The 13263-nt window shown below is 36.5% G+C and overlaps 1 protein-coding gene across 2 annotated transcripts; it reads right to left on the bottom strand.

Annotated features, from left to right (window-relative positions):
- Positions 1–785: 785 nt before the first annotated feature.
- LOC121971539 (CSC1-like protein RXW8) lies at positions 786–12313 on the bottom strand. Of its 2 annotated transcripts, none has more exons than XM_042522868.1 (11): positions 12052–12313; positions 11159–11513; positions 7444–7590; positions 6823–6886; positions 6532–6741; positions 3771–3959; positions 3275–3573; positions 1954–2230; positions 1550–1825; positions 1231–1464; positions 786–1160 (listed from the first exon to the last, which is right to left on the bottom strand). In XM_042522868.1, the coding sequence occupies exons 2-11, from the start codon at positions 11437–11439 to the stop codon at positions 984–986; spliced, it is 2154 nt and encodes a 717-aa protein (XP_042378802.1). In that variant the 5' UTR covers positions 11440–11513; positions 12052–12313; the 3' UTR covers positions 786–983. The 2 variants fall into 2 exon arrangements, with proteins under 2 accessions (XP_042378802.1, XP_042378808.1); XM_042522874.1 differs by having other exon boundaries at positions 11927–12313.
- Between the last annotated feature and the right edge of the window lie 950 nt (positions 12314–13263).

Below are 13263 nucleotides of genomic sequence, written 5' to 3' on the forward strand. Positions count from 1 at the left end.
TGACAGGACAACGGAAGCTTCTACCGTACGATCCTCTGCCTGACCATACCGCCGAGCGCGCCGTCTACCAGTAGCGCGAGTTCCCAGAAGGATATCACCAACTGTTCCTTTTGTTCGTTACTAGGCCGAGCGGGGAGTCGCTCGGCCAGTCTGTCATCCGACTGATATCGCGACCGGGCCGAGCGAGATGTCCACTCGACCAATGGTCTGCTATCTTGGCTCCGTCCTGTTGAGCGAGGGGCCATGCCTACTTGGTCAGGGATGTGTCCGCAATTCGATCGAGCGGGACAGTCGCTCAAACTCCGTTCCTCCATACTTGAGTCTTTTGAGCGTCGAAAACTCAGTATCTGGCCGAACTGTCGTAGTGTCGGGTCGAATATCCCCCGCGCCGATCTGGCAAATGGGTCACCCGATAGGACAAACTCCTATGATGTTGACCATCTTGATCTTCTGTCGAACGAACCCTACCTTACCACTAGATCAATAATAATAATAATAATAATAACTAAGCCATATGAACATAGGACTAGTCATGCTAGGTCTCTCATTTTAATCTAGAAATGAAATCTCAATTTGATTATAAACCACAACAAATAACAATTAAGTCTTATCTCACCAAATAAAAATTATATGGTAAGTTTTATCTTATTCATCAAGACAATGCCTGAACCCAATCAGGCACTTTCATATGGGTAGGAATCGCCAACTTTACAATCACAAATAACATCTGACGATGTCTTTCATTTTAACTATTATACTCTTATTATATATAAGACATCTTTCAATTCTTCCCTACTTTGATACCTCCATCCTTTTATACTATATACATAACTTATTGTCCTCGTAATCATTAAAATTTTACATTTCATAAACAAATAAATTAAAAGTTACACCTTGAATGTATGGCCTACATATCCCTAAAGTCTGAGATAAATAAAATAATGAACTACTACACATTCCTACAATTGAAATCCAATTTCTTGTCAGATTGTGACCTGCACGGGGGAGTCAGGTTCCCCATCAACATAACATAACTCGAGAGCACCGGTGATCGGTGGTGGTGGCGGCGGCGCAAGCCATGCATATGCTGTGAATAATTGCTCGTGGATTTTCGGCATCCTCCCACACTGCTCATCGTCTCTATCCATGTCAATGAAGTCCTGCAATTGCCAGACTTATGAAAAATGATCAAGTAGAGGACTTGCTACTACTGAAGCTACTGAAACAAACCTGAGCAGAGAGATCTCTGAATATGGGATAGAAGTGTTTCTTGCAGTATTCACTGAAAAGAAGTGTGATGATCAGAAGTGGAATAGTGAACGCTGAAGCCATCTGGGATGCTTTTATTCCAAAAACTCCAAGTGCTATGATCTGTGTAAGCACCAAAGAGAACACTGTAGTGTTGTGCACAATGGGCCACATCCGCCCGCCGGAATCATAACTTGTGCTGTAAACGTTTAGAATCTGCATGTTTGAAGGTGAAGAAGCAGTGTGGTACATTACTAGATAGACGTAGGATTGTTTGGTATGCATAAAGCTAAGAACTTACCTGGTTGCGATACACCAGATAACCGAGAAAAAAGTAAACCAGTAAGAATGGTAATATAAGAGGTGCCAATATCGAACATGTGAAGCCGAGTAAACCGAACAAGAGGACTTTTGGAACTTCAGTGTGATATGGAAATGAGGGTACTAAACTTGGATCATCCTTGCATCTGAATATATACTTCCGGGTCAGATGATATAATAGTGAGTAACTTTGCAGTACTTCAGATGATAAACTTGTCCAACCTAATGCAAGGACATAAGTCATGAAGAAGGTTGCCTGGGAATGTGGAAGGATAAAACATCAGCCTTATTTTATCCTTTGATTTAATTCTTAAGATAAATAATTCAAATGTCATTTTATCCTTTGATTTAATTCATAAGATAAAAGCTGGATACAAGATCTACCTGCCTTGGCACATCTTTAGCAAGATGAGCTGGAATATCTTTCGGTCTAGTAATGAGACTCAGCTGGGTGATGAGAGATCCAGATAAAACATTCACAAAAAATATGTTCCATATAGTGAAGTACAATACTTTGCACAATGCACTTTTCTTTCTGACGCTGCGTGAAACAGGCCCTTCCAAGGTAGAAAACAGCATCATCGTTGGGGGTACAGTATATAGGAAAAGCTGCAAAATGACACTGGGGAGGTAACCTGACACGAACTGGATTACAAAGGCCCTGCATATTTGCAGCAAATTCCAGTTTCATTTTGAGGAAAACAAAAAAAAAACTAACTCGGATGATGCGTTCTAACTGTTAAGATTACACGAAAAGAAGATGCCTGAAGTTACACAATGAAGTGACACAGATTTTCAGAAACAAGGCTACTCAAGGAAGCACAGCAATCCATTAACTAAAAGAAAGTACTGCAAATTCTCTTGAAAAATCACATAAGACACAAATATCACGGCAATATTAAGAGGCAAAATTTAGGGTCATATATTGAGCGCATACTCATCCCATTTGGTCCTCTGTGATTCTATCCCATGTACAATAAATTACCAGGGAATGCATCTTTAGAAACTTTTGATGACTAAGTATGGAAAGACAACTCCAAAGTCATATCGATAGATAGGTAGGTAGGTAGATAGATATAAATTCATAGATATGAATGAGTTATGTTTATTGACAAAGTTAAGAATGCTGCTAAATTGGGAAAGCTATTGAATTGGTAAAAGAAAGCAACAATTTGTAGTTCTTTAACAGAAAAAATAAAAAATGAAAGTGAAATTATCAGAAAATTGACAATCTAACCTTCTCAATGAGAGAAATCAGTCGTCCAATGATTCCAAGGTATCTACTTACTATTCACTAAGATCAGGATCTGGACATGCATCCTTACTACATGCTTCAACACATGTGCAGAGTAGGCGAACAAGGGGTTTCTAGTAAAAAAAGGATGCCTACATGTATAAGGTGGCAAGATACCAAAAGAATGTTAAACAATAAACCTAAGTTTCTGACCATTTCTTCTGTATTTGCTTCAATACAAACGTTTTAAAAATCTTGACAGTGAACTAGTGCTAATGGAATTGACGAAGCATTAAGACTAGAAAAATGAACAATTAGATAGATTCCTAAATACAAACTTTAACGGCTGAATGTTTGGTCGATCTTATAGTGAATGCATCTTCTAGAAAATTTGGGAATTGTGAAAGATATCAACAAATAGAGTTTAAGTAATCACCTAGTTTGAAATAGGGTGGAAAAAGGAGTACTTACTTGTTAGGTATACCTTTTAGAAATGATAGCATGTGTCGCATCTGCTCTAGTTGAGTTAGACCTTGTACAAAAGTCACTGGGATAAGAAACAAAAACATGAAGACAATGCTAGCCAAAAGAGTTGCTATTCTTCGAACCCAAAGCTGCCGATATGGTATCCATAAGTTTCGCCAATAAACATCATTTGGTTCAGGAGCAAGGTCTGTTACCCATAACATGGGATTTGAAGTCTGCAGAACCTTTGAAGCAACAATTGCTGCATAACGAGTCTTGAAAAAGACAAACGCAGATGAGCATTCCTGATAAAAAACCAATAGTTAACCCAACTTCAGTATAGATAGCATGTTATTCTTCTAATATGTATTGGGATCACAATCAACCAAAATGATATAGATTGTCCTATTCGAGATGATTTGGCAGAGACTAAAGCCTAGTATCTCAAGAAGTGAAGTTAAATTTACATGGACATTGAGAGAAAATATTATTGGAGAATTACCTTTTGGTGGCTACTTATATCTATGCAGTGCAAGTCAGTCCTCCTTTCATAAAAATTATCAGGGTAAAAGCGAAACGAATTGGACACTCCTCCACAAAGACCACATCTACAGAGGCCAGATCTGCAAGTATTATCCAGAGCAGTGACTTCAAAGCAGAAAATCTTTTTGTAAACCATCTTCACATTAGACTGCAACAGAGATTTCATGGAATAAAAAAGTTTGCTTTAAACTCACTGCTTTAACTACTCATAATAAACAAGAGTTTCTATAGAAGAGAGAAAAAAAAAAAAGAAGGTTTGACTAGGTCCTTAACCAAGTGAAAATGGATTAAAAAGGAACATAGTAATACCAATCAAGAATTAAGTTAACTAAGATGATCAAGTCTGAGTTTAGCATGAATTCCTTTGCTGAAGCTTATTGAGATCTTCTATAGAGAATTTTGTACTTTATCTCATAGTTAAATTAGTGCAAACAAATATAGTGGAGTCTGGTTTATGTCAATCAATAATTGTTTTACGATAAATATTGTGAAAGATAGATCTTCTAGACAGAAATAGATTTTTCTTTCTTTTTTATCTATATAACCCTTATGTATATGTTCTATGTTAGAATGTTAGGAAACTATCAAACCAGGAAACCAATTCAATAAATAACATGGAGATCTTGGAATCAGTCAATTTCTGCTAGCAACAAAAAAATGAAATTATTAGATTTTAGGAATATTGGTCTTGGATATACAAGATGGAAGTCTAATATAAGTGCTCACGCTGAAATGTCAACAAAAAAAAGGAATGAATTTGTATTTATCATAAAATAGACCACCAAGTTGATGATATATATACCAGAGCCTGGTGGCAAACCCCTAACTAACAAGATGATAAATTGGAGCTGGCAAACATATGCTTCTTATTTCAGTTTTCTGGTACACTTTCAAACATATGCTTCTTACTTCAGTTTTCTGGTACATTTTCATATCATGATCACCCTCCAGTGTTCTGTATATGATTTAAATTTGGACTGACTGTGCATCTTCTAAAATAACAGTAATGGTTCGTGTTTAGGTGACTGCGCAGGACATAACTGTTTGTATGAGGTGATGATAATCAGCAACAGTCAGGAGAAGGTAAGTGGAAGAAGATAATCCAGAACCAAAAGATAATGTGAGAGCATGATTGCTGAGAAAACTAACCAAAACACTAATCTTAAACCATGTAAAAAATAAAAGTTTCCAATCCTCCCTAAATTCCTCTCTCAACGGTGATGGAGAAAATCAGCAAAACCTCAACTCAAGTACTCACAAAACACCAAAATCTCTACCCAAAAGGACAAACCTTACACTCTATAAGCTCTATGGTTGTAATGCATCACCCAAAGGCATCGTTAATGTTCTGCAATACTTCTTGAGGTGAAATCGGTTATCACAACTCGTACTAGATAAAACTCTAACTATAACCCAAAATAGAGTTAATGACATTTTGGTCCATGCTGGGTAACATGTAATGGACTTGCATTACTACAGACCTTCTATCATATTGGATCTGCCTCACATGAACTTCCCTCAAAACTGTTAGAAATTAGTCTTTGTAACCAACATAATTAAGTAGGGACAAGGATGATCTATATCACAAGTAAATTGTCACTAAACTGATTGCAATGAGAATTAATGTCTAATTATAATCTACAAAAGTGATGGAGGAAACCACAATTAAACTAAGGTTTTGGTCAGAATTGATTATAGTAGAACGAAGGCTCGTAACTTCAGCACCCGTGAACTTGCATTAGCGTGGGGGTTTTAGATTGGATGAGAAACTTCAGGTGCAAGAGGAACTTGTATTGATATCTATCAAGCATAACAAATCTTCGTTTATCTAATATCAGAATCATCTAATGTGAATATCCAAACAGTTAACATCTACTAATGGGTTTCTCCTTCGTCATTTTAATCTAAGAAATGTGAATATTCACCTACCGCAAAATCTACGGATAATCAAAACATGATGTGAAAGCATGCATTTATAATTACATGATATTTGTGGCCCAGTGATTGGCATAAAATTAAATATAACAGTTTGCCAAACTAACAGTCTAGCATTATCCCATTGATGATGAGAGTAAGCAAAAGCTGGCCCAGAAGAGTTATCATCTCATGCTAATGCTGAAACTAGACAAGCCAGTTGGAACCAAAATAGCATACCATGAAAAATGAGTATATTGAAAAGCATATTCTGACTAGTTAAACCCATCAGATTGGTGATGAAATATAACTGAGTGGATCTAGATAGTAGGGAATAAAAGTTCAAAAAAAAGGCAGAATGAAGCAAACCAAAAAAAAAAAAAGCTACTGTTTAGTACTGAGTGATGAAATGTAGCCATTCAGATTTAGCGATATCATAAATGCATAAAATAAATTTGAACAATACAAGAAGCCATTATTCTACACATTCCAGAGAGGAAAATGTTCCACATATCAGAATTATAGTCACATGCTCATCATTCCTGAGCTGAAAATGCTCAATAATGACCAAATAGGTAAATGAAAAACAAACTATAAATATTCCAAAATACTATATCATTGTACAAGGAATAAAGATTTTCAATACAATGGTACAGAAAAAAGAAAAAACAAAGCTACATAGTACATTCATTATGAATCCGTTACATTCAAGCCACATGCCAATGTACATGTAACCAAGTATAACATCTCAACTGAACATTAAAAACATCTGAAAAAAATAGTGAATAAAGAGTAAATATACTTACAAAAAAATTCTGCAGTTTTCCCCTTCGACAAATTATTTGATGTCCTAAGTAACTTGAACCATGATAGTGTAGGAAGAAGTTTCTAATAGTATCACCCAAAGGTTCCCCTATTGACTTTGGAATACCACGAACAAGGACTGTAAAATGACTAGGCTTTGGAGGTGATCCAATGATATAATCTAGTTTCATTTTTGAAATACTTTTATACTCCTAAAAATGACAACAAAAACTAAGTCAATAACTAGGTTACAATAACTTAATCTGAGAAAACAACACCCAAAAGATTCTTACGAAGTAAAGAAGACTACAAGCTGAACAGGTTATAACATATAAAGCGGCACAGTGGACCCAAAGCCTGCAAAATTTCAAGATGCAGAAACCTTGGTTAAAGTTGAACGGTCAATGATGTAAAAGCAGACAATTTTATCTCAAACTTTCAATTTCACCTAGTAAATTAATTCATTTTTGTGAATAGTCAGTTGAAATATACTTACAGACAAGTAAGAATTGACTAAAGAAGTAATAAGATAATATTCACAGATCACAAGCGACAACATTGACTGATAAATTTTGACTTCCACGTCCATTGATATACCATGGATAAATTTTGAAAGCATGTATTTTTTGTGCCAACATTGACTGATAAGGTTTTTTTCTCATCATTCAAAAGTTAATTATTTGTGTCCATAACCTCAGGATAAAGTATTGACAAATTGTAAGCAATGTAATTCATGTGAGAAAAACACTGTACAATTTATATTCTAGAGACGGTATTTAAGACCAATTTAAAAAAAAACAATGTTTTAGCATTCTTGAAAAAAGTAGTATGTGTTCAGTTATACCAAAGATCATTGGGCATGTCTAAAGGTCAATAAAAGACGTGTGAAGGGATAAAATACTGGCAGTGCTTACCAGCGGGATCCTTCTTTGACATTTGCAATTGTAAATACTTCTAATGATTCTGCAGATATTCGTGTGTGCTGCATTTCTTGGCCAAAATAATTAATGGGAAGCACTCCAAAGACACAAACAAAAGCAGCAATGGAGAAGATACGCAAGCTGTAGAGTAATATATAGAGAGAGAGAACAGGAAGTACAACTTCAGAATTTCAGTATAAAAATGACAAAAAGAATAAATTTCTGATTGAAGTGAAATGGAGATATGATACTCATCATGGCACAATACATGGATAGCATTATATGTTGGTGGTGGTATCATGATAAGAAAAATAAAATAAAATAAATCATTATCATGTTTGCAAGATAAACTTAGTGTTATTAAAAAACATCTAGTGAATTGAAGAAACTTTTTGAGTTTATTTACAGAAAGATCTATGAACTCTGAAATATTTAATCATTTTTTTTTTTTTGATGAAACTGAAATACTTATCTGATGAACTACTTGACAAAATTTTAAGTTATATGCATTTGTTTTCAAATTTGTATGTTTTTATCCAAAACAAAACAAAACAAGTGGCAAACGCTCTCACCTGATAAGAAAGCCGTGCTCAAGTAGTTGCCAAGTCATAAGAAAAAAGATGCTAGAGAGAAGAAGTAAAATGATTTGCTGGAGAGCATTAAACTAAAAGACCAACTGCAGTACCTCTTTATATCAGAAACCTGCACTTCTAGAAGTTATCTGTATTTCTTGTATCCATGAAGCTCAAGATTTTTTGATGTTTCAATTTTTCTTAAGACCAATTTGTGAAACTTATTACTGTTATTCTGATAATCGAACTGTTTTTTTTATATCTCACAAAGAGTTTAAAGTCCGAACCCATGTGTTTGATATGCTTCTTAAGTGTGCAAACTCAAATGCCTTCATGGATCTAGAGGACCAGAGATGGGTCGGGAGACCGAACTGACAAAAAGTCTAGATAGGTCAAAAGGACCGGATATCTGGCAAGAGGATTCAGTGGGTCAGTGTAGACCAGAAATCTAGTCAAGGAAAGACCTGGTGGATCACGGATCGGATGTTAAGCATGAATGTCTAACATATGATAAGTGGGGTAAGCTCCTGGAGTGAGTGCAGTGAGCTCGGGTTCAAGCAATGGCAAACCTTAGGTGTTGATCCAATTAAAGAAATCAAGAGATTTCTAAGTTGAGATCAAAACAGTCCTAACTGTTTTTTTCATGCATATATCTATTCTAACCTTGTTTTGAGGGTAAATGCTATATTTGTTCTGACCTTGTTTTGCAAGAAAAAATACTCTAACATTGTTTTACAGTTGTTCTGTTGACGGAAAGTAAGGTTCAGTTGACGGATCAATGTTTAGTCCACGGATCAAGCTCATCCAACGGATCATATCAAAGCATACAAGGAAGGCAAGGTTCAGTCGACAGATAAGGTGGTTCAATCGATGGAACATCTTGATTTACGGGATCTGATAGACTGAATCACAGCAAACAAGGAAGGGGAGAGGTTCCTTCGACGGATCAGGTGGATCAGTCAACGGAACAACTTGATTTCCGGGATCAAACGGATTGGATTGCAACACACAAGGAAAGATTAGAGATCCATCGATCGATAGATCGTTCCATCAACTGAAAGGATCAGTCGACGGAACAGCTTATCCGTCGACTGAACGAGGGCTATAAAAGAAGAGCTCAGGATTCGAGCTGGAAATGACTTTGTTGTTCAAGTAATTTTTAATAGTGCTTCATTCCATCGTTACACGTGCAAGCTCTGCTCCTATGACGCTGGAAATCTCACTGACAACCTACACCTCTTGTTACTCAATAGTTGTCGGTATAATTGTATTTAAATTTCATTATAGTTGTACTTGTACTTTCATTCATATAGTGAATTGACGAAAGCGATTGAGGATCACGAGCCTTGGAATAGGAGTCGCTACAGGCTCCAAACCAAGTAAAAAATTGACTTGTCTTTCGTCTGTTTTTCTTATTTATATCCGCTGCGTACTCTGTTTTTAACTAAAGAAAATAAAGATTTTAAAAGCGATGAGATTCGCTCCCCCTATCTCGTCCTCAACAATCCTTCAATTACACTTAATAAAAATTATGTATAAGAAGTTATCCTTCATTTTTCTTCAGAAAACTATTCTTTAAGTAAATTCTTAATTAACTTTAGACATCATATGAGGCACATATAATAAGAATTAATTCGACTTAAGTTCACCCAATGCCCCTATCATAGCTATAGGACTAAGGATTTAGAATTTATAGAATCTTAGTATTAGATCTATAATGACGAGGTGTCAAGATCATAGCCTCATGCACAACTAGGTTAAAATTGGGTTTTAGGGAAAACCTGAATGATTCAGGGTATTAAACAACCTGAAGGGAACTATATTGATAATTTATACCCACCCATCCACCCACCTACCCACCCCCCAAAAAAGTAAGTTTTGAGCTTCCATAAGTTAGTTACCAATACATTGTCCATGAGGGAGTTCATTTCTCATGGCACAAGCATTTTGGACCTTTCTGGTTCCACCTATGATAAAAATTTTGGCTTGGATCGTTCTCATAGGCAAACTTCACAACAAGTTCATGTTTTGCCAAATACCATCCATGACAAAAGCTAGCAAATTTTATGGATCATTCTCTAATCCATTCACATCTTCTTTTTGCAATAAAATATAATCTTGGTAATACAAGTGAACACTTCAAAATTAGGAACAATTTAGAAATTTCAATTTTATTTTAAAGTATATATTGAAATATAAGAGTTGCTAAAAGTTTTCTTATAATTTTAGAGATAGTTAGACCCTTTAAAAGTTAGTTAAAATTTTAGTGATAAAATGCATTTCTTAGGACACTACGATATGTTCATTTTGATAATATTATTATTCCTTCTTGTTTGAGTTGAGTTTTGAGCGGCACAATTTGTTAGGTCTGCATCAACATGACACTGGACTAAATATCAATGTTGAACGAGGAGGTTCTTTATGGTATATTTTCATGAGTTTTAGATAAGAATCATATTTGAATCAAGAAGGCACTCATCTTGGATCGACTTGGTCCCTAAGAAGCATATGATTGCTAACTCATTTTAGGAGAAAAGCAACCTAACATATATAAGATTTTTCATTCCACATGCAGGAAAAAAAATCCCAAAACGTACAGGATTATCTACTATGTAAAGCAATGTTCAAAATCTCATGTTATACTTGTTAGCACAAGAGAAACTTCTTGTTTTGTCCGCTAATTGGTACATGAGATCCTCAATACAACCAAGCAATGGCAACTCACAAGAAGCTTCTCCTTTGCATCACAATCATTTTGCATTGGCTCATCCTCTACGCTAGAAGTCGCAATGCAAGAATCTCCACACCTGACCCTCCTCCATGTTGAAACCCTAGTTTCCTCCTCTAGTATCTGCTTGTGTGTCATGACTCGTGTTTCCAAGAACTATGTTTCTCCACTACAAATAAGCTTTCTCATCTCCTATCCCTCCTCTTTCTCTTCATTCAACTAATGTTCTTCCTCCACTCCTTCCCCATCTTCTCATTAGGTACACCTCCGAAACCACCGACACTTGGAGCCAACAGCATGTGTTGAATCAACCAAGGACTGAAACCCATCTCAATATTTCAATCCTTGATGTAAAATAATAATTTGGTATAATCACCAAAAAAAAATTAGAAAGTGCAGTTAGAATCACCTGAAAACAAAAATTCTAAGGAATACCACAGCATCCAGGCCACCGACAGAGAGGATTTCTTCTTCTGTTAGTCCCCAAGCTTTCATTATCCAGCTAGGAGATGGCACAAATCTTTCCAAATTGAAAGCATCCAGATAATTATTATTTCGCTGTGTGAGCTGCCGGCCAAAGTACACATAGAGAAAACTAGGTTGTTTTCTCAAGATTGAATATAGTGACAGGTAAAGTGTACAAAGACCAATGTTTATGCCTGCAGATGTCAGGAGGGCAGAGAGATTCATCTCTGCCTTGTGATCATGACAGCATCAAAGAATTGCCCAACACCGTAGTAGCTTCTAGATAAACCTATATCATCCTGTAAAAAGACATTGATCCTGTCAACCAATTATCTTGTCAACATAATTTTGATGGAAAATAATTGTCAGCGAGCACAGGAATAAGACAATTCAACATCTTCCTTCAAACTAGAGTGGTTTCATGAGCTACGGATTTATCTAATGGGATAGGAGCTTAATCATGTAAGCATAAATATACGACACCAAATTGAAAATTGATTCATCTGGCTTATCCTATTAAATTTGAAAAGCATATAAAAGAAAAACGGTCCAACAACTCAAACTACACATTTGGCAGAACTAGATCACCAATCATAACAAACAAAATCATATTTTTTTAGCAAAAAAAAAATAATAAAATCAAAATTTTCAAAGTTTCAAGTAATAGATCTTTTTTCGAAAAAGAAAAGCAACGCCTGTTCTGGTTACTAACCAGCGCTAGAATTAGACGCTATCTTATCCGGCAAAGCCTCCATATCTACCGTGGAATTAGAACAAATGATGAGTAGATGAGCCCCCAAACAAGGACCGATCACACAATGCTCGCTCAGGACAAACCTTTTCTTCTCCAATGAGAGCGCGCTTAGGTCTCGATCGGCACCAGAACAACAACCCTAAACACACATCAAGGTGCGAGAAGCGAGAGAAACAGGCGCATCGACGCCGATTCGCGAGGCAGAGATGCGAAAGGCGAGAGAGGAAACGGGAAGAATGGAAGAAAGGGGGGCGACGCGAAGGGAAAACGAGCCGTGGGGCGAGAAGGGAACGAGAAGACGCCACTTGAGTTGGCGCTCTCTCTCGCGCATATGAAACGATGCAAAAATAACGAGTGGTCGTTTCGCTCTACCAATTTAATTACATTGGTGGCCCACATTAATCCCGCCCAATAATCCTTATGCCTAATTGTTTTAAATTTTGATCCTTTTAATTATTTTTTATTTTTATTATTAAAATATCTGTTTCAATTAAGTGCTTACTTCAATTTTTATACATTTAAAGGGGAGATCATTCATATAATTTCATATGTTATAAATAGGGTGGAGTTTTATTTTAATAATTAATAAAAATAAGGGTTAAAATTAAAGGGACATCCCAAATTAGGTAAATCAGATCCTTTAAAAAAAATAAATTAAAAGAACGTTTCATTTTTTTTTAATAGAATACTTTTCCTTTCAAAGTTACTGGAACTGATCATTTTCAAAAGTCGAAGAGATAGATAATGAAAACGTGTTGCACCTGTTGACCTTCGGTAGATTTCGTTTCTGTTTGCAACACAATTACACAAGTAGTGTCAATGTTAAGCCAGGGAAAGAGTCTCTGACGATGGATACTGGGAACATGGTACTCCTGTTAACCTTCGGTGGACTTCGCTCCCGCCTGTAACACAAGTAGCGTCAGTGCCGAGCCTAGAAAGGAGTCCCTGGCGATAGCCTTCCGACGCTCAAGTCAGTCTCCGGCGAATCAAAAAGAAGCAAGAAACGAGAATTGTAGCGCAATAGTAGAAATCGCGTGAAAAAAGCATATCTCCTTCGGTAGACTTCGCTCCCGCTTGCAACACAATTACACAAGCAGTGTCAATGCCAAGCCAGGGAAAGAGTCCCTGACGATGATGTTGGGGACATGGTACTCCTGTTAACCTTCGGTGGACTTCGCTCCCGCCTGCAACACAAGTAGCGTCAGTGCCGAGCCTGGGAAGGAGTCTCTGGCGATAGCCCTCCGACGCTCAAGTCAGTCTCCGGCGAATCAAAAAGAAGCAAGAAACGAGAATTG

The sequence above is a fragment of the Zingiber officinale genome, chromosome 1B, assembly GCF_018446385.1.
Source record: "Zingiber officinale cultivar Zhangliang chromosome 1B, Zo_v1.1, whole genome shotgun sequence".
Lineage (NCBI taxonomy): Eukaryota > Viridiplantae > Streptophyta > Magnoliopsida > Zingiberales > Zingiberaceae > Zingiber > Zingiber officinale.

Excerpts from the sequence above, each read along its gene's own strand:
- LOC121971539 (XM_042522868.1), bottom strand. The coding sequence starts at position 11,439 with ATGAATCTCTCTGCCCTCCTGACATCTGCAGGCATAAACATTGGTCTT. Across the intron at positions 1,826-1,953 it reads CTAAAGATGTGCCAAGGCAG|GCAACCTTCTTCATGACTTA; the intron begins GTAGATCTTGTA and ends CCACATTCCCAG. Across the intron at positions 1,161-1,230 it reads TCAGAGATCTCTCTGCTCAG|GACTTCATTGACATGGATAG; the intron begins GTTTGTTTCAGT and ends TGGCAATTGCAG.